The sequence below is a fragment of the Sapajus apella genome, unplaced genomic scaffold, assembly GCF_009761245.1.
Source record: "Sapajus apella isolate SASKATOON/1434 unplaced genomic scaffold, GSC_monkey_1.0 scaffold40, whole genome shotgun sequence".
NCBI classification, from domain to species: domain Eukaryota; kingdom Metazoa; phylum Chordata; class Mammalia; order Primates; family Cebidae; genus Sapajus; species Sapajus apella.
The window spans coordinates 21,897,189-21,919,509 of record NW_022436980.1 but is presented as its reverse complement, the minus strand read 5'-3'; the positions used below and the strand labels follow the sequence as shown (position 1 = coordinate 21,919,509).

Sequence of the window (22,321 nt, the reverse complement as noted above, 5' to 3'; positions counted from 1 at the left end):
AACTGGGAGGTGGAGGTTGCAACGAGCAGAGACTGGGCCACTGCACTCCAGCCTGGGTGACAGAGTGAGACTCCATTTCAAACAAAAAAAAAAAAGAAAAAGAAAGTTTTGCAATCAGCAAAATTAGGTTAACAGGTTGTTTTCACTTTTAGTAAAAGTTTATATGAAGGCTAAGTATTAAAATGCCCTGATTATATATTTTAGTCAATTGAACATGACAGGATCTATAGGTTTTAACCATGCTAGTCTGCAATTTGGTGATGTTTCTGGAATGCAAAAACAAACTAAAGTGATGTTTTGTGGTCATCTCATTCTTCTCTATCATACGACTAAATGAATTCACCTAGGAGTGATTGTCAACCCTATCCTCTCCCTTAATGAACATCTGCATATATGCACAAACAAACACACTCCCCACTACAGCAGGTGAAATTTTAACACATTGCCATTAGATTATGAATTTGAAACTCTAGTGTAATATGGTACAGACAAAAGGCATACTTAGTGTTATCTGAACAAGTAAATTATTCCAGAATTCCTTTTTTTATTGTACCAAATTCTGGTGTTTTATGGCTATACTTAATAAATTTTGAAATGAGTCTTTTGCTAGAAATCATAGAAGATATTTACCCACATAATTTAGTTAGGAGCTATAAAATTAAAAAGGTCTTTAAACACACTTCTTAAATTGCCATAAAATTCATTCTGAAAAATCTGAAATTTTTTTACTTTGGAGGTTGCTTTCAAAGATTAAATGAAAAGAGATTAATAGGATTTGCCTTGCCAATGATTTTATGTATTAGGTTGATAAAAAACGTTGAATATATCAGTTTCATATGGTTCAACCTGATTAGAATCCGTTTCCCATTAAATGAAACAATATAGCACTATATATTCCAAAGAAGAGTCTTTGCAGGAAAGATGACCTCAGCTACCCTGCAACACGCTAAAAATACCAACTACAACACATAGCAGCAGAGGTTATGGTGATAGCTTCCCATGTAACTCTGGGGTAGTAAGAGGCAGAGACATTGTTTAAAATAACTGACCGATACAAAAATGTCATGCTCCCAAAAATTTCCATATCCTATTCCCAAAGGTGTTTTGTTTGTTCACTTAGCTTTTCTCTTTTCCACCTTCCACAGAAGGGGCTGAAGAGTAATGAATCTTTCAGAATTAAGATTAGATAGAAGCCTGAGTTAACCAGCCATTTCACGGGCAATAATTGGCTATAGAGTCATGCTGGCTTTGTTCTAAGTCAGAAGCTGACTTGATTGTTTAATATAGAACACACACATCCACAGCCACTAAATGACTTCACAGAAAACTAGCCACATTAAGTATGACATGTAGACATCACAAAACTACTTTTGGGTACCTGGTTTAAAATTCTGAAAAATAAAAGAAAGATTTTATTTCTAATAGGGGGAAGGAGTTCCCCTTTTCCGTAAGATAAAACAAGAGACCCAAACACAGGACATAAAGACAGCCCTGTACAGCAAGATTCACTTTCCACAGATAACCACAGAGATTCCCCGCCACTTCTTTATCCTAAAGTGTTGAGATTCAAATCAATTCAGACACTCTACATACAATTCATTGAGTCCTTTTCATTTTCAATTTTATTTTTTAAAAAAAGACATTTAGGTTATGGTAAGAAATTATGAGGTTACTTTTTTTTAAAATCTGTCAATTGCTACAGTAGTGGAATAAATAAATAAGATTTTTTTAAAGTTCAATGTTTATAGACATACTTATAAAAATGACTGAATTAGAACACATTAAATAAAATTGATACACACCAGGAAGGGATTTAGGCAAGGAAAGGCACATCATATTACCACAAGAAATAAAGACCATAGTTGGAGGTTGATGGACAGCCAAACTTTAGATCTTGTGGTAGGTTTCCCAGCTCTGGAGGGTCATTACGGTGAACCGTTCTTTATGGTACTGGGCTAGAGTAACTAAATAGCAGTTGGGGAATGTTACTTTGTAACTATAACATAAGTTAAAAAGAAAGCACACTTTCAATAACCCTGGTATGTGAAGAGGAAAGGAAAAACATCCCAAATGATTTGGTGGTACTAAAAATTTTATGGAGAGTTAAAAATAATAATCTTAATCCTTGTCTGGCTGAATTGGAATTCTTGCAGTTACAAAGTAAGAATTTCAAGTAAACATTGTATTTTTCACTTTTTGTAGACAGACACCAGTGCAGATATAAACAGCTGCCATATCTCACCTCAGATGAAGCTATGTGCCAATGCTTAGGGAAAATGATATTAGATAATTTCCCAATTTTATAATGCTTAAGTCTTGGAAAGCAGCACTAACACTGCTGGCTGACTGGCTATCTACAACAGCAAAGTGAACATGAAGTTTGGACAATGATGAGAGGTTTCCCAGAGAAATTATTAGAGAGTTTTCAGTTGAATAGATAGTTACTTTAGTTTTACAGAAAAGTCTAACAGACATTAGCAGAACTTGTTTGGGTCAAATTCCTCTGCCAATTATCTTTCATAAATGTGTGTCAAGTCTCTATCCATTTCTTTCTGTCTAGACCTACATTAGTTTATTTGAAAGATGGCATCACTTAAAGTAAACCACATAAATTTTAGTGGTATTAAGTGTGTATTTAGTGGTGTATGAGTATAAATAAAATAGATTTTCATAATAAAATGGTATATCCACAAATAAAATAAAAATTAAAAACAACTGAGAAGGAGGTGAGGAAAGTATCAGTATTATTTTAAAAAAATAAAATGGCAATTGTAAAGCAGGCAGTTTCTTGCTCATGCCACACGATATGCCTTCATTAAGGTGTACTCTTTCCGGTTGGTGTGAGCAGCCCAGATGAAGAGAGCAGAAGCCATGAACTGTAAGGGAGCTGAGACACAAGCCAGGCAGAAGGACCATCCAAATTCACCCGATACATTGTCAGGGAGCTCTAGTTTCTGGTGTAGTAGTTCAATTCCAGCAACGTAACAACTTACTGAGCCCAGTGTACACAGACCTTGAGGGAAAATTCAGGGAAAAAAAAAAAAAACATGGCTGGGTAAAAGCACAGTAAAGAGCTTTTCAGGCAGTGTGACAGGGCAGTTAATAGGTGAACCCTTAAGATTTGTAACTCTTTGGTCCCTAAGGAGACAGGGAGAAGCTAAAAGGTAAGTATGATGGCAAAACCTACCTGCAAGGAGATGGAGAATGCCCGTGGCGATGGTGGGATATAAGCTTCGGCAAATGCAAGCACAAAGTCCAATCAAAGCCCCGAAGCACATCAAACCTAAACTCACAAAAGGCAGAAGGAACTGGCAACGCCACAGATCTGATTTTTAAAAAGAGAGAATAGAAATGTGACCATGATTTCAGACCATTTTCCCACAATGGCAATTTCTTTCATGTTTTAATTAGCTCTTTTCTCAAAAAGTGAGAACTATTTTAACAATGAGGCATCCTTTCTAAAGTGTATTATTCAAAAAGATGCTAACCTAATCCTGATAAAAGTGAAAGGACACTAACAGGTAGCGACTAGAGGGTTTATTACATACCAGGCAATATCTGTCTACACATTTACTCTGTTAATCCTCCCAACAACCATAAAAAGTAGGTACAGTCAGCCCTCCAAATCTGCAAGTTTTGCATCCACATATTCAACCAACCAAGGGTTAAAAATGTTCAGGAAAAAAAAATTAAAATAATACAAATTTTAAAATATATAACAACTATTTACATAGCATTTATATTGTGTTCAGTATTAGAAGTAATCTAAAGATGATTTAAAATATATAGGAGGAAGCCAGGTGCAGTGGCTCACGCCTGTAATCCCAGCACTTTGGGAGGTTGAGTCAGGAGGATCATGAGGTCAGGAGTTCAAGACCAGCCTGGCCAACATGGTGAAACCTCATCACTACTGAAAATACAAAAATTGCCAGACATAGTGTGCGTGCCTGTAATCCCAGGTACTCAGGAGCCTGAAGCAGAATTGTTTGAATCTGGGAGGTGGAGGATCATGCCACTACACTCCAGCCTAGGCAACAAAGCGAGACTCCAGCTCAGAAAAAAAAAAAAAAAAGTGTAAATAGCCTGTACAAAGTAACACAGTAAGTGGTAGAGCCAGGATTTGATACAAAAATCACTCCAACTCTACCTACCAACAATATTTAAGTCTTTATAGGACGTAAAGGCAGTAACAACAAGTATATTAATGGTAATTATAAATGACCTGTCTTATAGGGCTGTTGAAAGAATTACATAAAGCACAAAGCAGAGAATCTGAAATATATAAGAACTCAATAAAAGGTAGTTTTAATTATCATAAATCCTTCATCAACATGGGAAAAACTGATGACCTTATAAAACATGTGATTCCATTTTTAGATAATATTCATTATTAGAAATGTATTCATATCCACCTTGACCAAATTTACCTTTTGCTGCTGGTTTCGCTTTCTGGAACTTAAGTGTTTTTCTCACTTACTTCCCTTAAAACTCTCCTAGTAATAAACTGCTTGCTATATATTCTTTTTATAAAACTAAATACCTACATCTTATTCAACCTTTTCTTTTACAACATCGTCATTCTTCTGGACAAGGGACGTCCCTATAGCCCTGAAAACTGAGGCTCAAATCTGACGACAGTATTTCATGGGCTGCCTGACCATCAACAAATAGACTTTTCCTAATAAATACTTTCATCTTTTTTGTCATCCACCCTTTTGTTACTACCTCCTAAGACTGGATAAACACTTCGGGCAGGCCTGACAACTCATTGACTCATTTAGGGCTTGTAGTCAAATTTTTTCACATACATCTATCTGAACTCAAGCAGTGGAAAGTGTTTAATTCAAATACAGGAATTATAAGTTATTCCAACTAAATTTCCTCTTATTAAATGGGCCCATTAATAATATCTTCTGAAGATCTAGACCCCATCACCCAATTAAGTAGTTGTCCCTGTCAAATTCAAATCATTTGAAATTTGGTAAGCATGTATCTACCTTGTAAAATATGTGATCAACAGAACAGAGTTCATTGGATACTGTTAGACATCTTATTTAAAAGTTGGCACAATCTACTAACTCATCTTGTTCCAAAAACAGAGTCCAAAAAAAGACAAATAAAATTATCATTGCTCCCCCAACCGTCCTGGTGAAGTCAAAGTACTCACAGGTCCTAAGTAGATCAATCCCGCTATTGTGGTTTCCGGGATCAACAAATTTCTCCATGAACTGCTCTGTCAGTGTGAAACTCACACATTTTGTGACCACATCAAATGACTCTGGAACAAGAACAAGTGCCTGTTGTTTTCATCATAAACATTTAACAAAAATCTCTTTCAGTAATTATTCTCCAAAGTAAAAAGTAAAAGACGTTTCCAGAGGGGTCAGCAACTCCTCTGGCCCTGATTGACACACAGGATTCATAGGCGTCCAATGGATGCCACTGGTCCTCAGTAGCAGACTGAAGACATAGGCACGAGGAAGAAAAATAAAGTGGAAGTAGTAAAATGAATGGCAGAATAGCTACATAAGAAGCCTAGGAAGAAGGGGAGGAAACACCGGAATAAATAGGAATGTCGATCTTCTTGCCTAACCCTGCTTTACCAGTCATATCGCCATCTCAGGGAATGGCAACTCCACATTTCTAGTTACTTGGACCGGAAACTTTAGAGTCATTTTTGTATATTTACACTCTATCAGGAAATCCTAGAGTTCTTTCTTCAAACTATGTCCAGAAAGCAGCTGCTGCTCAGGGCTACAACTCTGGTGTGAGTCATAATCATCACTTAACCTGAATTACTTCTATAGCCTCCTAACCATAGTCTTCTAGCTTCCACCTTTGTCTGCTGCCTCTGTTCTCACAACAGCTTGGGTGACCAGATCATGGCTCACCACTGTACTTGGAGTCAACACCAAAGTTCTCGCTATGCCTAGAGTCTTCCAGGATTTGGCCCAGTACCACTCCCAAAGCAGGTCTTTGGCAGCATTCCCACCTTCCCGACTCTCCCTTCATTCCAGCCCAGTGGCTTCCTTACTGGCCCTTGAATATTTCAGGCATGCTCCTGCCACAGGGCCTTTGCAGCAGATGTCCTTTCCACCCTAAATGACTACCTCCCCATTTACCCATATAGCCAACTCTTTCATCTAGTCTTTACATTCTTTACTCAAGTGGTGTCTTCTCAATAAGACCTACCTTAAGTATGCTACTGAAAATCATAACCTATGGCCCCCAGTACTCCTTTTCCCACATATTTCCAAATCCCTTTAGTGTTCTATTTTGCCATAGCACATGTCATCTTTTAACATACTATTTATTCTGTTTATACTGTTTTATTCTGTTTACTGCCTTTCATCCTTTATTAGAATGCCAGCTCCCCAGGAGTAAGGATTTTGTTCTCTTTCCTGATGTACTCCCAGCTAAGAGGTCGTGGAACATGAAGGCATGCAATAAATATTTGCTTAATGAATGGCCAAGTGATAACACTCCACTATCAACTCCAAAATCAATATCAAGTGCCCCTGTGACCTCATAAGTCAAACTGAACATTTTACAATGAATTTTTAACCAACTTTCTCCCCTTTCCTTTCAAAGTACCTCTTTATTCAGATACAATGACATATCATCCTTTTGATATGTGGTAACTCAAGCTTGTTCTGCTATGATTTGAATACAATGCTCCCCCACTAATGGGCCGACAGAAGTAATTATAAATAAACTGTAAAGTTGTCCCTTACAAAGAGGTCTAAGGCTACCATTTTAATAACTGGAAATTAAAACCTTTAAGTGTTAAATAAGAATGCCTGCAAAATAAACCTGAAAAACTTAGCTGTTTTTTTTTTTTACTTCTGTAATACAAATATCTTAACCTACAAACTCTGCATCAAGATGGTTGCAAAATAGTCTCATAATTAGACAGATTTAAATGTAGAGCTGGTGAAATTATATCCTCTAAGTCACAGGAGCAAATGATAGATACATAGTATAATACAGCTAACTCAGAACAATTTGTTGAGTTGATTTTAGATGGTAGTCCTTTATTAGTTGCCAAAGATTTTAAAAGTCTTTTGATGTACTTTTTCAACTATTTCTTTATGACATGTGTGAGATTAATAAAAAGTAATGCACAAGTACAAAAATTTTAAACGGCTTTCTCAGGATAAGAAAAGTTCCTCATCCAGCCAATATTGATGAGTACCATGGTAATGCAGAGAAGGTGGGGAGAGAAGGTGGTAAGAAGAGAAGATACACCATGATTTATTCCCTTAAGGAGAGACAGAACCAACAAAGCTACTTACATTACATGTAATTGGGCAATCATTAGGTTGTTTTGTCTATTATTAAACAGGTAAAGGAGAGAGAAGTTAAAATAAGAGAAATACCTGTCCTTTCTGGTGGGCTATACCAATGCATGTTTTTGGATATGGTGATACACCGTCTCCACAATCCCACTGTGCCATTGTATCGAAAAAGTGCATCATTGTAAGTCTTTTCATCTGCCTCATCACTAACGAATTCATCCCAGATGCTTTTATTCAAATCACTGGAATTTTCTTGAACTGGACTTCGATATTCATACCAGAAGTCTGTGCCAATGGAGGCTGCCATGTAGATGGTGGAAATGAGGCTAAGCACACAAGCAATAACAAACGCTGTAGCAAAACGGTTATCCATTCTGGCATTCAGACTGCTCTGTTTAAAAGTTGAAGAAAAAAAAGTTAGACTTTAAGGACAAATAAGAAAGATTATTTCGAATTATTCCAAAGGACCCTTCACCCGATTCCCCATGCCTTCGTACATAACCATTAAGAATTTTTTTTAGAAAGCAAGCACGTTTTTAATTAAGTTTAAAACAAAACGCATTCTCATAAAAGTACTTATTGAATGCTCACATACCCAGGATGCTACGGAGACAGAGGTCTTGTTCTCTAGTCTATCACCTGCATACTAAAACAGACAACACTGAAATGGACATACACATTACAGATACAAACAACAGACATGCCCATGATCAGCAGTGTACCGTGCACACATTTTAAATTACAGACTGAATTTCTGCACAAGCTGCAGAGGATTAAGTGTTCTGGGTTTGAGTGTTAAAAAGGCACAGGAAAAGGAAGCAGTGGAAATTGGCTTCTCCCAGTTTCCTCTGAAGAGGTAAGCCTCCTAAAAACAAAGGTAAGAGTCAGGAGCCATACGGAAAACAGAGTGGAAGATGTTTGTTAACCCCGAGGGAAAGGTTGTGTTAGGTGTATAAAATAGCAAAGAGAACAATAACATGTAATAATGCTAGATAGCAATCTCTCCCTAATCCATTAAAGCTAAGCCAAGCTTCTTGACGCTGCCAAATGCTTCACTCCTGTCTACTCTCCCTATTCCTTATACTTCTGAACCTCCTCAAGCGAAACCTTGCTCTCTCCCTAAATCCTAAGTGCAATGTATGTCCGCAAAAACTAAATGATCCCTCCTTAGCCCGGCAGAAAACTCTCTAAATATGAACCGTCCCAAGGCGTGGACGGGGCTCCGCGGCAGTAGTAAATGGCCGCAGCAAAACGACTCAAGGCGGATCGCGCTGAGTCAACTACTACGCGGCAAGTATACACCGTGACCGTACCCCACACCTGACGAAGGTGCACGAAAAACAGACTCGCCACCTGCGGTCGCTGAGTTTGGAAAACGGGAAGCGATTCGGGAAAGGCAAGGGCAGTGACAATAACGATAACTCAGAAAGTTGGGTTTGCGTTTTGGTTTTTAGAAAATGCCCCCTTCGCCCTGGTGCTCTCCAATGACCTTAAAGGGTCCCAGCCTGGGAACGGCGGCGCGTCCCCGCCGCACGCCAGGCGCGGCCACCCCCCCGGGGCACGGCGGGGCCGGAGAGGCCGGGGCCGGGGCGGGGCGGGGCGGCCGTGCGCAGCCCCCCGCCAGCGGCCCCCGGTACCAGACCAGGCCCCGCCCTAGAGGGCTCGGCCCAGGGACACCACCGCCGCCCGGAGCCCGCCCAGTCCCGACCACGCCCGGGAACGGGGCCCCTCCGCAAACCGCCGGGAACGTCGAACCGCGACGGACCCCCGCCCGCCACGCGGGTCCCACTCACTCACCGCCCATCCTCCTGCACAGCCGGCTTCACCCTCTAGCTCAGACCACAGCACCCTACTCTCCCCGCGCCTCCTCTGACGCACTTCCCTGCAGAGCCCGCCCCCTCCATAACTCCCGCGCCTCCGCCTCCGCCCCCACCCCGGGCAGGGCCGCGGCCCGGGGGCCGAGGGGCCTTGTGGGAGTTGTAGGAGGGACAGCCTGAAAGCTGTCTGAGGCGGCGGTAGGCATTCCCGGCGCCGCTCGCGGTGCATTGTGGGAGATGTAGTTCAGCTCCGCGGGGCAAGCTGCTGCGCAGAAGGGAAGTCTAGGCTGTTGGATTCTTGCATTTGAGGGAGGAAGGGACGATGGTCCAGAAAGTAAAGCGGCCCGTTTCCGGTCACCTCTAGTCAATGACCGCGACCTGTAAAACTTAGGTCTGACTTAGTCCTGTGCTTTCCCTGTCACACACTACCCTGCCTCTAGATCTAAGTATAAATGAGCGAAAATGCGATCCTACTTGTGAAACGTTGACCCATTTTATTTCCCTCCCCCAGAATCCCTCGCACTGGAGCAGAGCGTCCTTCTGATTTTATTGCCTAAGTTTAGGCTAAGAAGTATGTGACCTGTAGACAGTATCCATCAAGAATGTAATGACATTATTTGGGTTTCATAAAATGTGTGTTTGTAGCTGCCTTCTTTTCATGCCAAGTGATACTAGTTTTTTATTGTAGTAATGTTCCTTTTTAAATTTTTTTCATTTAATTTTTAAAATATTAAGTTAATACTGGGGACACCTGATATGTCAAAAATGAATTTAAAAATTGTGGGTATAGTAGGAAAAAGACTGAAATTTGGAGAACATCACTCAACCAGAGAAGGTCATGGACAGCATTGGAGATTGCAGATGATGTGTGGCACAGAGGCAACAGTGAATCTGAGCTCTCAGGTTTGACACACAAGAAATTCATGGACAGTCACATCTTAGCAGTAACATGTGTGGAATTATTAACGTGGTGGCCTGGGACCAGCAAATGGTGGATTTCTCAATAGTAACCTACAGGGAAAACTGACTCAAGGACAGAAGTTTCAAACCCTCACTCTGTCCCCTAATGCTTTGTAATTTAGCACAGGAGAAAGATGGGAGCTTCAAGCTGATATTGAATTTCTACCACTTTGACAGATTAAAGGCATGATATGTTTCTTTGTCTGTAGTTACGTTTCTTTCAGCTGAGTGGGTGAACTGGTATTCATATACAGCACATAATAAGGTAGCCAAATATAATATTCAAACATGACTCTGGATTTTCGCATATAGCATGTAATAAAAAAATTTTTGTCAGAGGCACCAACTAGAGAAAGTGGTGGAGGAGCGCAGGCAAATTGTCAATGTGTAGTAAGACTCATAAATGCATTTATACACCAGGAAATGTCTTCATCCATCGGCCTTCACTAGAAATCCCCTACTTTCAGATTTAACTCTCCACTGAGATCATGTGGTCAGTAAACCAGGCAAAAGAGAAGTTTAAAGGAGAGAAAAGAAGAAACAACTTCAGTCTATAGATAAAGGAACTAAAGAGAGTAATTGACATGGTAGCAAACTTGGTATTAGAGTAACTGACTATCATGGTAACACACTTGAATATACTCATTTTATGACTTTGGAGAATTAACCTTCTTTAAGTCTTGGTTGTCTTTTTTCCAAAATATGGATGTTGACAGTAGCATCTATTCCACATGATCATTGTGAGGATTAAGTGAGAAAGTACATACAAAATGCCCAGCACAGAACCCGGCACTTAGGAAAGAATCATTAAATTACTAGTATTTGCAAATATTCATTGAATATATATAATATTTCAGTAAGCGTAGTGAAAACAGCTTTTTGGTGGATTTTTGGTATTCTAATACAGTTCAAATCAGTGTGGCTGGTTCATTTCAGCTCCTTCACTGCCAAACTAAGGGGCAGGGACTGCTTCAGTTTCTCTGCCTTCTCTTTGTCAGTGTTGACCAAGATATAAAGATATCTGCTGCATCGAACTTGAAATTTCACACTGTCCTTTTTTTCTTGATCTTGACAGATTTGGCATCCTTTGGTCGGGCTGTGAGCAAAAGTTCATGATTTCCTCAATTTTCGGAGACATGACAACAAGGCACGCAGGGAGCAGGGGCAGACCAGGGAAACAAGTGGGAAAAAGACAAACAGCTTGTAAAGCTCCTGGATTAACCCTAGAGGTTACCCCAAAATGGAGATAATCCACTTATAGAGATAGGTGTTCCTGCCTGCTTCAGCAGGATTAAGAAACTCTGGACTAACCACCAAATGACTAGGAGAGATTTGCCAGGACTATATTTTGGGCATCTTTGTTTAGCCCTGCTCAGGAGATTCCCAGGCCTGGGATCCTATCATATATACAAGTCGTCATGACTCAGGAATACACCAGGAAATGTTTCTGGGAGGGCCTGAAAAGGAGGATGATGCTTGCGCCCTTCAAGTCTTCAGAATGCCTAGAAAACACTCAGGGCATATTTCACTGACCAACCTAGCATGAACCTGGAGGTGTCTGCATGTTTGTGGTTTTGATCATCCTGAGAAAGGACCTGAACGGACTCATCACACCCAGTTTCACCAACCACACACCGTATTTCTGGTTTATCTCTCCATCTTTGGTGTTTCCTAATTTCTATTTGTGCTTGCTTGTTGTATGAGTAGGTAAAATAAATCCTTAATAAATTAATAGAGCTAAATTTCTACCTCTGTTTTTACTCTGCTATTTGAGAAATGGTAGCTGGCCTCACATTTTCACAAATATAAAAGATGATTTTGTGCAACCATGTAGAAATTATGAAATTTAGGTTTAAAAGCAAAGTTGAATGAGGCATCTAGTTTAACTTGTTAAAGATGGTTCTAGTTTCAACAGGAAGGCAAATTATAGTTACAGCACATTTAAAATTAACCCAATAACTGAAAATCTAGATACTCAGATGTTACAACTTGTTTGTGTTATGTACTTATGAAACAATTCTTCACACTAGAATTTCCATCAATATCAAATTCCCCAATACATTTAATATTATTTTTAATTGCATATTTTTAGGAATTATAAGTTATATCTACATTATAAGATATATCTACATTATGTTTTTCTAATGTAATTTTGCCCTGGTGGTTTTTCTTATGAACTTTGGAGTTCAGAAAGGAAGAAAATGGAAATATGTACAAGTTCTGGGTTCCAACCAAAAACTATTCTTAAAAATGTACCTATCTTTGAATTTCCTTGCACCTATTCACTGTAAAACAATAACAGAACTTGATCAAGATCAAGGCAAATAAAAAATACATCTAAAAATGTCTCCTGTTTTTTAGCAATTCCTGTAAAGTGCCACATATAGTAAAAACTATAATTTTCAGATGCCCATGCTTCTGAAAGACAGTGCATGAGCCATATGTAAATGAAAACTTTGTTTAAATTATCCTTTATTTAAAAATTATCAGTGGATCTAATGACCCCTTTCTGGACCCCAGGGTTCTCATTAGTAAAATAGTTGTCCTAATGATCATTAATATCACTTCAAGCTATAAAATTTTACAATTTATAATTCTACTGGAAGAATAATTCAACTACAAAATATGGTTTTTCATAGATCCACAGCATAGCGTTTCATTGCAGAATTTTTATATCTTACACCTCAAGCCAAGGAAATATATTAGAAACAGAGATAGTGGCAAATGTAGATTGCAAAGAAAAAGGAGGAATGCCATGTGCATTCTGATTAGAAAAGATACTGAAAAACAGCCCTTGCTGTTTCAAAGATTAGCAGTAATCATTAGGAAGGCTAAAATTATGGAAGAAAAATTTTTTTATTTCTTCTAAGTGACACTTATTAGTATAGAGTTATGGGTATGAATTGTGGGCCTCCCAAAAATATCTTTTCAAAAAGTAATCTTTATTGCTGATAAGAAACTGATATCAATTAATTTAATTATTAATAAACTTAAAAAAGAGTCTTCACTGAGAGTCCTCTTCTCATCACTATCCATCATAATTATTATGAGGCCATGACAGTGATATTTTTCACATTTATTTGTTTTCAAGTTGCTTCTGATTCAACCAGATGTGCTAAGTGAAAACATTAGCATAAGTTGACAAAAAATATGCTGCATTAACTTAGAAACATCTTTTCATATTAGTTTATGATGTGACAAAGATCCCAGGATGGAATAGAAAGTGAAAGCTGTCTAAGAAGTTTGTGAAAAGTCCCTATTCCTTGGAAATAACTGAAAATTCAAGCATGATTCATCCCAGATCTACAATCAATTGTTGACCATCTATTACTTGCCACTCTGCTGGATGCCAAGGACACCAACATAAATAAACTCAATTTTTGTTACGCACAACCTAAATTCATATTAAATCTACTATTATGAAGAAAACTAAAGCATATATTGCTAGAATAGTAACATCATTTCTATCTATGTAAGTATTAGTTACCAAGGGAAATAACCTAGTAAATTAAGTGGGGGGCCCTCATAAAAGGGAATATATGCCACTTGATTTGGCATGATGTGATATTACATTATATGGTTCTAAATTCTCCAAGTAACTGAGAATTTAAAAATAATAATAAACTCCTAGAGTATAAACAATATAATCAGTTTTCTTAAACTGAACTCTTTGACTTTGCACTTTGCGATACTCCTAAGAAATGGACAAGAGAATGTATCTAACAAGTGAATATATAATGACACTGTTTAATTGATAAGATTAATGAGAAATAATTAGTTGCTTCATGCTCTTTGCCATTTATTCTGGGACATATCAGCAGAGCATGTGTGAATCAAAGGCTACTTATCCAGGGATTTCTTTCTTCTGTGCTATATACATGTAATCTGATCTCCACCTGATGTGCTTGATGGGGAAGAGGCCGAAGTAATGGTATCATAAGTCCAATAAGCCTAACTAGGATGGCTCTATTATTAAATCTTCAGCCTGCCTGTGAAGCAGAGGCTGCAATCAACAGCAAGTAATAATGGATTCACTTGAGCAGGCATTTCAGTAGAGAAAACCTTTCTCTGTCCTCAACGCCTGAGCCAGTTCTGAACATAACTCAGGAATTGGAACATAGAATAAGTAAGGCCTACAAATCTAAATTAATTCCCAAAATTTTGTGATATCCAGACCAAAATACTTCCACAAATTTCCAATTTTGAGGATTACTTTTAGGTCTTTTTAAAAAATTAGTCAAAATAATAACAAATAATAACAGAACAATAACAAAGCAAAACATATAAGGTTGGTTAACTTATGTTAATCAGAACAGTGATTCTGAACTTTAGTCCATTTAGAATCACCTTGGATACTTGTTAAATATAAAGTCCTAGACTTCTTCCCTGGTGATTCTGACTGAATACACCTAGGGCAGAGTTTGGCAATCTACAGTTTAGCAGGTGTTCCTGCTGACTCTAATCTGGGTAATACGATCTGGCATCCACGGGTTCAAAACAATGGTTTTAAGAGCCCAAAAAGAACTTTAGTTGGGTAACTTCTGTATGCCCGAGGCCAGTCCAGAGACAACGAATAGTTACTCATTATCAGCTCCAGGGGTCAGATACAAAGACAACTAACAGAGTGAAATGAGACAAGTACTTTGTAAGCAGTATTTTTAAAGTTCTTAGGAAATGGAAGAAGTAGTTATTTCTGCCAGGAATCGGGTAGGAAAGTTGAGCGTTATTTTCTGAGAAAAAAAATTCTAAAGAGGTAGCATATACGCTCTCATTCAGTTACCAATATTTATATCTTATTCTTTTTTTTTTTGACATCACTCTGTTTACACAGACTTTTCATATGCTTATGGAAGTCAGTGTTGCTTTTGAGTTTTGATCTATGTGTAGGTGTCTATTTTATTGTTAGTATCTGCATGTTTATTTTAAAGAACACTCAAAGTCCTAAAATTGACTGTTGTACCAGCTTATTTACAACCCCACTTTAGCCAGCTTTATTGTGGATTCTGTCTTACACCAGCATTGTACTCCGAGATATAAAAAGACTGCCCTATGCTATGTGTCTGTTTTTGGCTTAAAACATTCCATTTGTTTTCTGATTTGGGTACCAAGATATTGTAGATCCACGATGGATATTCTCACATTGTAGCGTTCTACCATTAAATATCATACTTCAAAGTGGCCATATATGATAAAGCAAACTATCTACAACGGCTTCAACAGTTTGCTGAGGAAATCAGATTTGAGATAGTTTACATCAGCAAGCCAGCAACTTTTGAAACTTGAAAAAAAAAATGTAAGGGATACAGAATGAATGTGCAGCCAAATATTTCCCTCTACAGTATGAGCATGAACCCTTTTTCCATTTTATAATACCTTTATGTTGAATTCTTGAGACATATCAAAAATTTTTTTTTAAAAAAAATAAAAATACCCTAGACCCAGAATCAACCATATTTTCTCAAATGCCAAAAGAACTTATGGCTGCAGGGTACTACATTCTAATATTAAAATTACAGTACACTTAAACTGTAATTTTAATTATGATTTTACTAATATATATGATTAGTACTTTAACGCACATGCAAACAGATATAGATGATGTGTTTAAATATTCTATATTACTTCATTAATCCTTTTCAAGTAAATATTGTCTTACTTCAAATTTTTTACAAAATGAATTATTCTATTAAATAATTAAACCTTACCCAGTGGGAAAGGTTTCTGTCCCAGAAATGTCAAAGCAGTTAATTAGTTTCTCTGATCTGTAGTCTATATTTAGTAAGGAATATGCCCTCCATGAAATTAAACGAATTGCACACAGCAGCCAGGGCCACAAGAAAAGGCAGGCTCAGGCCCATAAATCAACTCCAGAGTGACTTCTGGGACTGTCCCAGGTCAGAGGAGACTTCATCCTTCCCTGACCTCAGCTCACTTGCCTAAGACTGAGGTGACACTAAGCCATATCAGGAGAAAAAGAAAAGGAGGAAATACAGCCGGCAGGATGATTCTTTTTAATATACCAATTACCAAAGAAATGAAAATTCAGCAGGGCCAGGCTTGGTGGCCCACACCTGTAATCCCAGCATTCTGGGAAGCCATGACAGACAGACTGCTTGAGCTCAGGAGTTCCCGACCAGCCTGGGCAACATGGCAAAACTCTGTTCCTACAAAACATGCAAAAATTAGTCAGGCATGGTGGTGCATGCCTGTAGTCTTAGCTGCTCAGGAGGCTGAGGTGGGAGGATTGCATGAGCCTGGCAGTGAGCTGTGTTTGAGCCACTGCACTCTAGCCTGGGTGACAGTGAGACCCTGTCTCAAAAATTAAAAAAAAAAAAGCTTAAGAAAGACCTTCAACTGTTTAATGACTGTATTTTCATCTACAAGCATACATTTTTCTATGAATACAATATCAACCTGAAACTGGAATTCTGAAGATTAAATCAGATTAATTTAATGTCAGCCCATGTATCTTTCACATTAAGAGAAACTTCAAATATTGAACATCTCCCTGTAACCTAATTAGAAGCTAAAAATACAGTTTTTGGTTTTATAAATTGGCTAACGTTAATTTTTCTTAAACTGTTATTAAATAACAATATTTCCTTACATAAGTATTCTTCTGTATTAATTTCTAACAACATATTAATACTAATTCTAATAACCTTTTAGTAAATTATTGTGGTTATAGAAAAAAGGAGAATACCAGAGAGCCTTGAGTCACTTTGGCCAGTAAAGAGCCGAAATAAATTTCAAAATGTGTTATATTTTACTATGGTCATCATAATATAAAAGGAAAGATACGGGAGAAAAATGTGACAGAATTCTGTTTTAGCCTGTTCCCCAAGTGTTTTGAATGTACCAAAAGATCTTCCCTTTTATAGGTAGATTCATAATGGATCTCTGCTGGCAGCTCCATTATGATGTCACTTATAGGTGTATCTGTTGCCAGATTAGCAATTCCAAAAGTGATGTTCACTCATGTGTGGAGGTACCAGAGAGCCATGGCTCAAAAGCTAAAACAATCACTGCTCCACAGGTGTGATATATGAAGGGAAGATCAGAGGGGATCCAGTGTCTGATGATGCATATTTGAGGGTCAGTAGGAAAAAAATCTCCTAATCAATGATATTAACTCTTAACAAAAGGGAACTTCACTGGTTGAATTACAATAGCAGGTCAGAGGATAAAAATAGCAATGTGAGGTTTTTTAACCTGTGTTTGTAAGTTACATAAGTAGCAACAATACCTGAAGTTAGACCTCAATTAATTCATTCCTGCTAGGGTTAACAAAAAGAATTTTCTGAATCAACCCTAATAAACGACCATTTCCAAAGCACCAACTATGTGCAAGATGCTATGCTAGTTGTAGTGAAAAATGTAAAGTAACAATAATCAGAGCACAAAACCTGGTCTCAGCCTTCGGGGGATTTTTTAAAACTTATGAGACAGGATTGATTATGTGTGAAATGAAAGAGCTAACTAGATGGGGAGACTCTCATGCCCTAATTGGAAGCATGTTGTTGGACCTAGTTGTAGGCTGGTATGATTTGGGAAACTTTTCATTCACTCTTTATGCAAAGAAAGACTAGTTTTCTTCGTGTTTCGCCAACAAATAAAGAGCATATTTTCATCCTCATTGCCTTACAGTTTTAAAAGTAGAACGGTAGCTTATATGTGAAACAGAAGACTAGATCAAAATAAATTTCAGTGTCAAAAGTAGAAAGGCCTTTAAACGAGGTGAAAAAATCAAGTTATTTCATTTCTTAATTACTGGCCTTAAAGAAATAAATTGAATATCTTGAGAAAAGGAACTCAAAAAGCACCTCAGTTTCACGGGCAAATGCAAACAAAAAAACCACAACCACAACCAACCAACACCAATCAGAGTGGTGCTCCTTGTGGGCCCTTTCTGAGCATTGGTAGAAACTGCATTTTTTAATCTCCGCTTTCATGTTTGTCCAAGATCTTTAAAGGGAGGAGAAAAGAGAGAGAGAGGCAGGCGCCGTATAAAAGAAGCACCCTCGAGGTTTCTAAAATTTATACCAAAACTTCATAGGTGAGGACGCTCAGCAGATCTGACATTTGCCCTTTGGTGATGGACCCAGAAGAGACTTCAGGTTACCTGGATTATTACTATGCCACCAGCGCCAACCCTGACATGAAGGAGCCCCGCCCCCATGTTCCTCACGCGTCCGCCTTCCTTCCAGTCTTCTACTCCGCAGTGTTCCTGGCCGGAGTGCTGGGGAACCTTGCGCTCATGGCAGCGCTGCACTTCAAACCCGGCAGCAGGCGGCTGATCGACGTCTTCATCATCAACATGGCCGCGTCCGACTTCATCTTCCTTGCCACGCTGCCTCTCTGGGTGGACAAAGAAGCATCCCGAGGGCTGTGGAGGACGGGCTCCTTCCTGTGCAAAGGCAGCTCCTACGTGATCTCCGTGAACATGCACTGCAGCGTCTTCCTGCTGGCGTGCATGAGCGCGGACCGCTGCCTGGCCATCGTGTGGCCGGCGCTGTCCAGGAGGCTCCGGCGGAGGGACTGCGCCCGTGCGGCCTGCGCCGGCGCCTGGCTGCTCTCCGGCCTGCTGGGCTTGCCCACCCTTCTGTCCAGGGAGCTCACGCTGCTCGGCGGTAAGCCATACTGTGCGGAGAAAAAGGCAACGCCAGGGAAACTCGCGTGGTCCCTGGTGGCCTTGATCTTCACCTTTTTCGTCCCGTTGTTGAGCATTGTGACCTGCTACTGTTGCATTGCGAGGAAGCTGTGCGCCCATTACCAGCAGTCAGGAAAGCATAACAAAAAGCTGAAGAAGTCCATCAAGATCATCTGCATCGTCGTGGCGGCCTTTCTCGTCTCCTGGCTGCCCTTCAATACCTTCAAGCTCCTCGCCGTTGTCTCTGGGCTGCAGCGAGAACGCTATTCTCCCCCAGCCATTCTGCAGTTTGGCATGGAGGTCACTGGGCCCTTGGCGTTTGCCAACAGCTGTGTCAACCCCTTCATTTACTATGTCTTCGACAGCTATATCCGCCGGGCGATCGTGCACTGCCTGTGCCCTTGCCTGAAAAACCACGACTTTGGGAGTAGCACTGAGACATCAGATAGTCATCTCTCTAGGGCTCTCTCCACCTTCATTCATGCAGAAGATTTTACCAGGAGGAGGAAGAGATCTGTGTCACTCTAAAGGGAACTGTGACATTTCCAGCTCCGTCATGGGTTAAGCAGTTAATTTTTGTCAGCCACAAAGAAAGAACTGTTAATGATAGGATTCACATTGCTTCGTAGATGCAAGGAAGACTTAATTTTTAAAGCAAGGTCTGAAAAGTCTCCATGTTGTGGTTATAATTAGGCATGTGCTGTTTTCTCAGCTGAGCAGCCTTCTTCAACCCTTGCCAATCAAGTCCACCAGACAAAATCCAACTCCCATCTGTCCTTAAACTCTTGGATAAAGGCTCCAGCTTGAACCAGTCCCTTTCTTCATGATTGTTAATGGGCATTTGGGCCTTTCCTCTCTGAAGAAACTTGGTACCTTCAATCCCACCATCCTTCAGACTGAGCTCCAGATTGGACTACATTTAAATGATTCTGCCTACTTTCATCTGATGAGAAATGCAGTAACAATGCAGGTAACAACAATATAATATACCTGCACTCTGTAATTAATTGTTTCTGAGTTACTAACCTAGATTCTGACCTCAATCTTTAAAGCTGTATATAGTGATTCTTCATCATCTTCCAACATTGTGCTTCATCCTATGCTTATTCACAATGACTTTGGACCGGCAGAAAAAAAAACTCATGGGGATTTTGTATAGTGTATGTGATGTCGGACTTCCTTTTTCATGCAGTCTTCTAGTATCTTAACACGTAAGCATATGGCAAGATTTGACCTCTGTTTGCTTTATAAGATATTGATAGAAATGTGTCCCGTTCATAATGGTGTAGTAACTATTTTTTAATGGGGTTTTACTATGCTCTTTTGTTTTCATTGCCTTTATACATTAGGATTTGACTTTGCTTTAATTACATGTTTTTAATTACCCAGTTATCTAGTTATCACATGAAAATGTTGTTACTAATATAATTGGAACTCATCAAATGCTTAGCTCTACCCCCGTGCAGATGATCATTTTGTATTTTAATTAAAATGTTGGTGCTACACATTCCCTATACCATCATTTGCTTGGTGCATATAATTTCAAGATAAGATCCAGACTGCTCTGTATTCAGCGGAAGTAGAAAATCTCTAACAAAGATGTCATTAGTATTTTATATACGTTTTTTCCATACCCAGAAACCTTCTTGAATTCCTTTACCCAATAAATATTGAGTCAATTTGTACCTATATTCTTTCTGAAGACTTTGATGTGAAAAACATGTAATTAATGGCAACCACAAAGACTCGGCAGCAGCAAGTGTGCTATTGTAAACATCTTTGATTCAAGAGAAAGAGGGTTATGTGTTTACCTCCACTGTTGACTTGAATGAATTAACATCTTACTTCTAAATATTGTTTGAAAATCAAAAAAAGCTTAGAATTCTTTCAAAGACTAGCCAATTTAATTTCATCCCATGTATCTTTCACATTAAGAGAAACTTCAAATATTGAACATCTCCCTGTAACCTAATTAGAAGCTGAAAATACAGATTTTGGTTTTATAAATTGGCTAACTTGTTAATTTTTCTTAAACTGTTATTAAATAAAAATATAATTTCCTTACATATGTATTCTTCTGTATTAATTTCTAACAGCATATTAATATTAATACTAATTCTAGTAAGCTTTTAGTAAATTATTATGGTTGTAGAAAAAAAAAGACCAGGTAAATAATAACAAACACATCTTCTTGGAAAACTTCAAAACTAAATTCAGTGCAATTGAATAGAGCTCCCAAAGGTAAACAGAAACAAAATATATAAGGTAGAAGACACACATTTCTTTAAAACAAATCAGCAAAAAAACATTGTTACTAATTATGAAAGGTACTGCCTTTGAAAAATACTACCTTTAAAAATAGCTGAATCAATCAGCTAAGTTATTTGTTTGGAAAGAAGAAAATCTGTGCTATTAATTTTAGCTTCATCCTTAATGTTGTGATATTGGTAAGGTCATTTTAATCTTTCATACCTAAATGTAGTTGGTAATATCTATGTCTTGGGAATTATCAAGGATACTGTAAAAATAATAAAGTGTTTTTAAATGTTGAGTAAAAAGTTACTATAAAAGTAATTAGATTTCTATTAATTATTGAATACTCCTTACAAATTTTCAAACTAACATCAAATAATACTTAATCATTCTTATTTTTAAAATATTGAGATTTTATTTCTACTTCATCACTTTAATTTTTGCTGAGAATATTTAAAATAACACCAAATAGAAACATGTATTATTGGTTTTATTAATACTTTAAATAGATACAGTAACTATAGGCTTTAATAAAATGTTAGCATATTTTCTATTTATAATGTACCAGTTGTGAAAGGAAAAAAGAGACATAATTTTATAGGCAGTATAACTCTAAAGAAAAAAGTTCACAGCTTGATTAAGTTCATATGTTATTTTGTCATCTACGGATTCTGCTGGTATGAAATGTAATTTATATTATAATAGCATTAAAAGGTTTATTACAAATTATTTAGTTGTCTGGCATTTTGCATATTTTTAAAACCATATTTCTTCATTTTTAATTTGAACAATTTCTATACATATATAGATACTCTACATATACATACAGATATACATAGAAACACAGACTCCTATTTATAACTTTTCATGATTTTTATTATCTGAATTAAACTAGACTAAATGCTAATTTGCGATAATTTAATGTCATTAAAGAACATATGAATACATTGCCGAGAATTTCCAGAAAATTACTCTTTCATCCTAACACAATCATGCCTTGCAGGTTATATTTGAAGTTAGGAAAACAAAATAAAATTTTAACGATTCAGAATAAATAACTAAGGAAATCACTAGGAATTAACATTATTTGTTGTCATTTGCATAAGTAGTCCAAAACTACTGCCAGGCTGCAAATGACAAATATGAAAGGATAGTGATCTCTCAAGCATTTCTCAAATAACTTTTTTAAACTTACCCCAGAAAAGTTCTCCATTAAATCCCAAGTAATGTGTTGTCGCATAACTTATAATTAATTTTAAAAGAGATGTACTCAAGGCATGCAGAGTTGCAAACATAGTTGCAAACATATTTACTCCATTTGGGCTCTATTGAAATGTTGAAAC

The 22,321-nt window shown here is 38.0% G+C and overlaps 2 protein-coding genes and 1 pseudogene across 12 annotated transcripts; 1 reads left to right on the top strand and 2 right to left on the bottom strand.

Annotated features, from left to right (window-relative positions):
* Window positions 1-1,599: 1,599 nt before the first annotated feature.
* On the bottom strand, window positions 1,600-9,316 carry CLDND1 (claudin domain containing 1). 11 transcript variants are annotated; one of them, XM_032299305.1, is made up of 6 exons: window positions 9,096-9,316; window positions 7,894-7,937; window positions 7,380-7,689; window positions 5,168-5,278; window positions 3,188-3,325; window positions 1,600-3,013 (listed from the first exon to the last, which is right to left on the bottom strand). In XM_032299305.1, exons 1-6 carry the CDS (start codon window positions 9,100-9,102, stop codon window positions 2,793-2,795), a joined length of 831 nt encoding a protein of 276 aa, XP_032155196.1. In that variant the 5' UTR covers window positions 9,103-9,316; the 3' UTR covers window positions 1,600-2,792. The 11 variants fall into 11 exon arrangements, with proteins under 11 accessions (XP_032155196.1, XP_032155192.1, XP_032155193.1 ...); XM_032299301.1 differs by having other exon boundaries at window positions 7,894-7,944; window positions 9,096-9,311; XM_032299302.1 differs by having other exon boundaries at window positions 3,188-3,283; window positions 7,894-7,944; window positions 9,096-9,311.
* Window positions 9,317-10,959: 1,643 nt separating this feature from the next.
* LOC116565571 lies at window positions 10,960-15,544 on the bottom strand (annotated as a pseudogene).
* Window positions 15,545-18,043: 2,499 nt separating this feature from the next.
* On the top strand, window positions 18,044-19,854 carry GPR15 (G protein-coupled receptor 15). The gene has a single exon (XM_032299300.1). The coding sequence runs from the start codon at window positions 18,171-18,173 to the stop codon at window positions 19,251-19,253; it is 1,083 nt and encodes a 360-aa protein (XP_032155191.1). The 5' UTR covers window positions 18,044-18,170; the 3' UTR covers window positions 19,254-19,854.
* Window positions 19,855-22,321: the final 2,467 nt, after the last annotated feature.

What these genes read in the sequence shown, in the direction of transcription:
- CLDND1 (XM_032299305.1), bottom strand. An exon ending in CTGTCTCCGTAGCATCCTGG is followed by an intron (nt 7,690 to 7,893) that starts GTATGTGAGCAT and finishes ACTTTTAAACAG; the next exon opens with AGCAGTCTGAATGCCAGAAT. An exon ending in TAGCCCACCAGAAAGGACAG is followed by an intron (nt 5,279 to 7,379) that starts GTATTTCTCTTA and finishes TTCTTGTTCCAG; the next exon opens with AGTCATTTGATGTGGTCACA.
- GPR15 (XM_032299300.1), top strand. Translation starts at nt 18,171, where the DNA reads ATGGACCCAGAAGAGACTTCAGGTTACCTGGATTATTACTATGCCACC.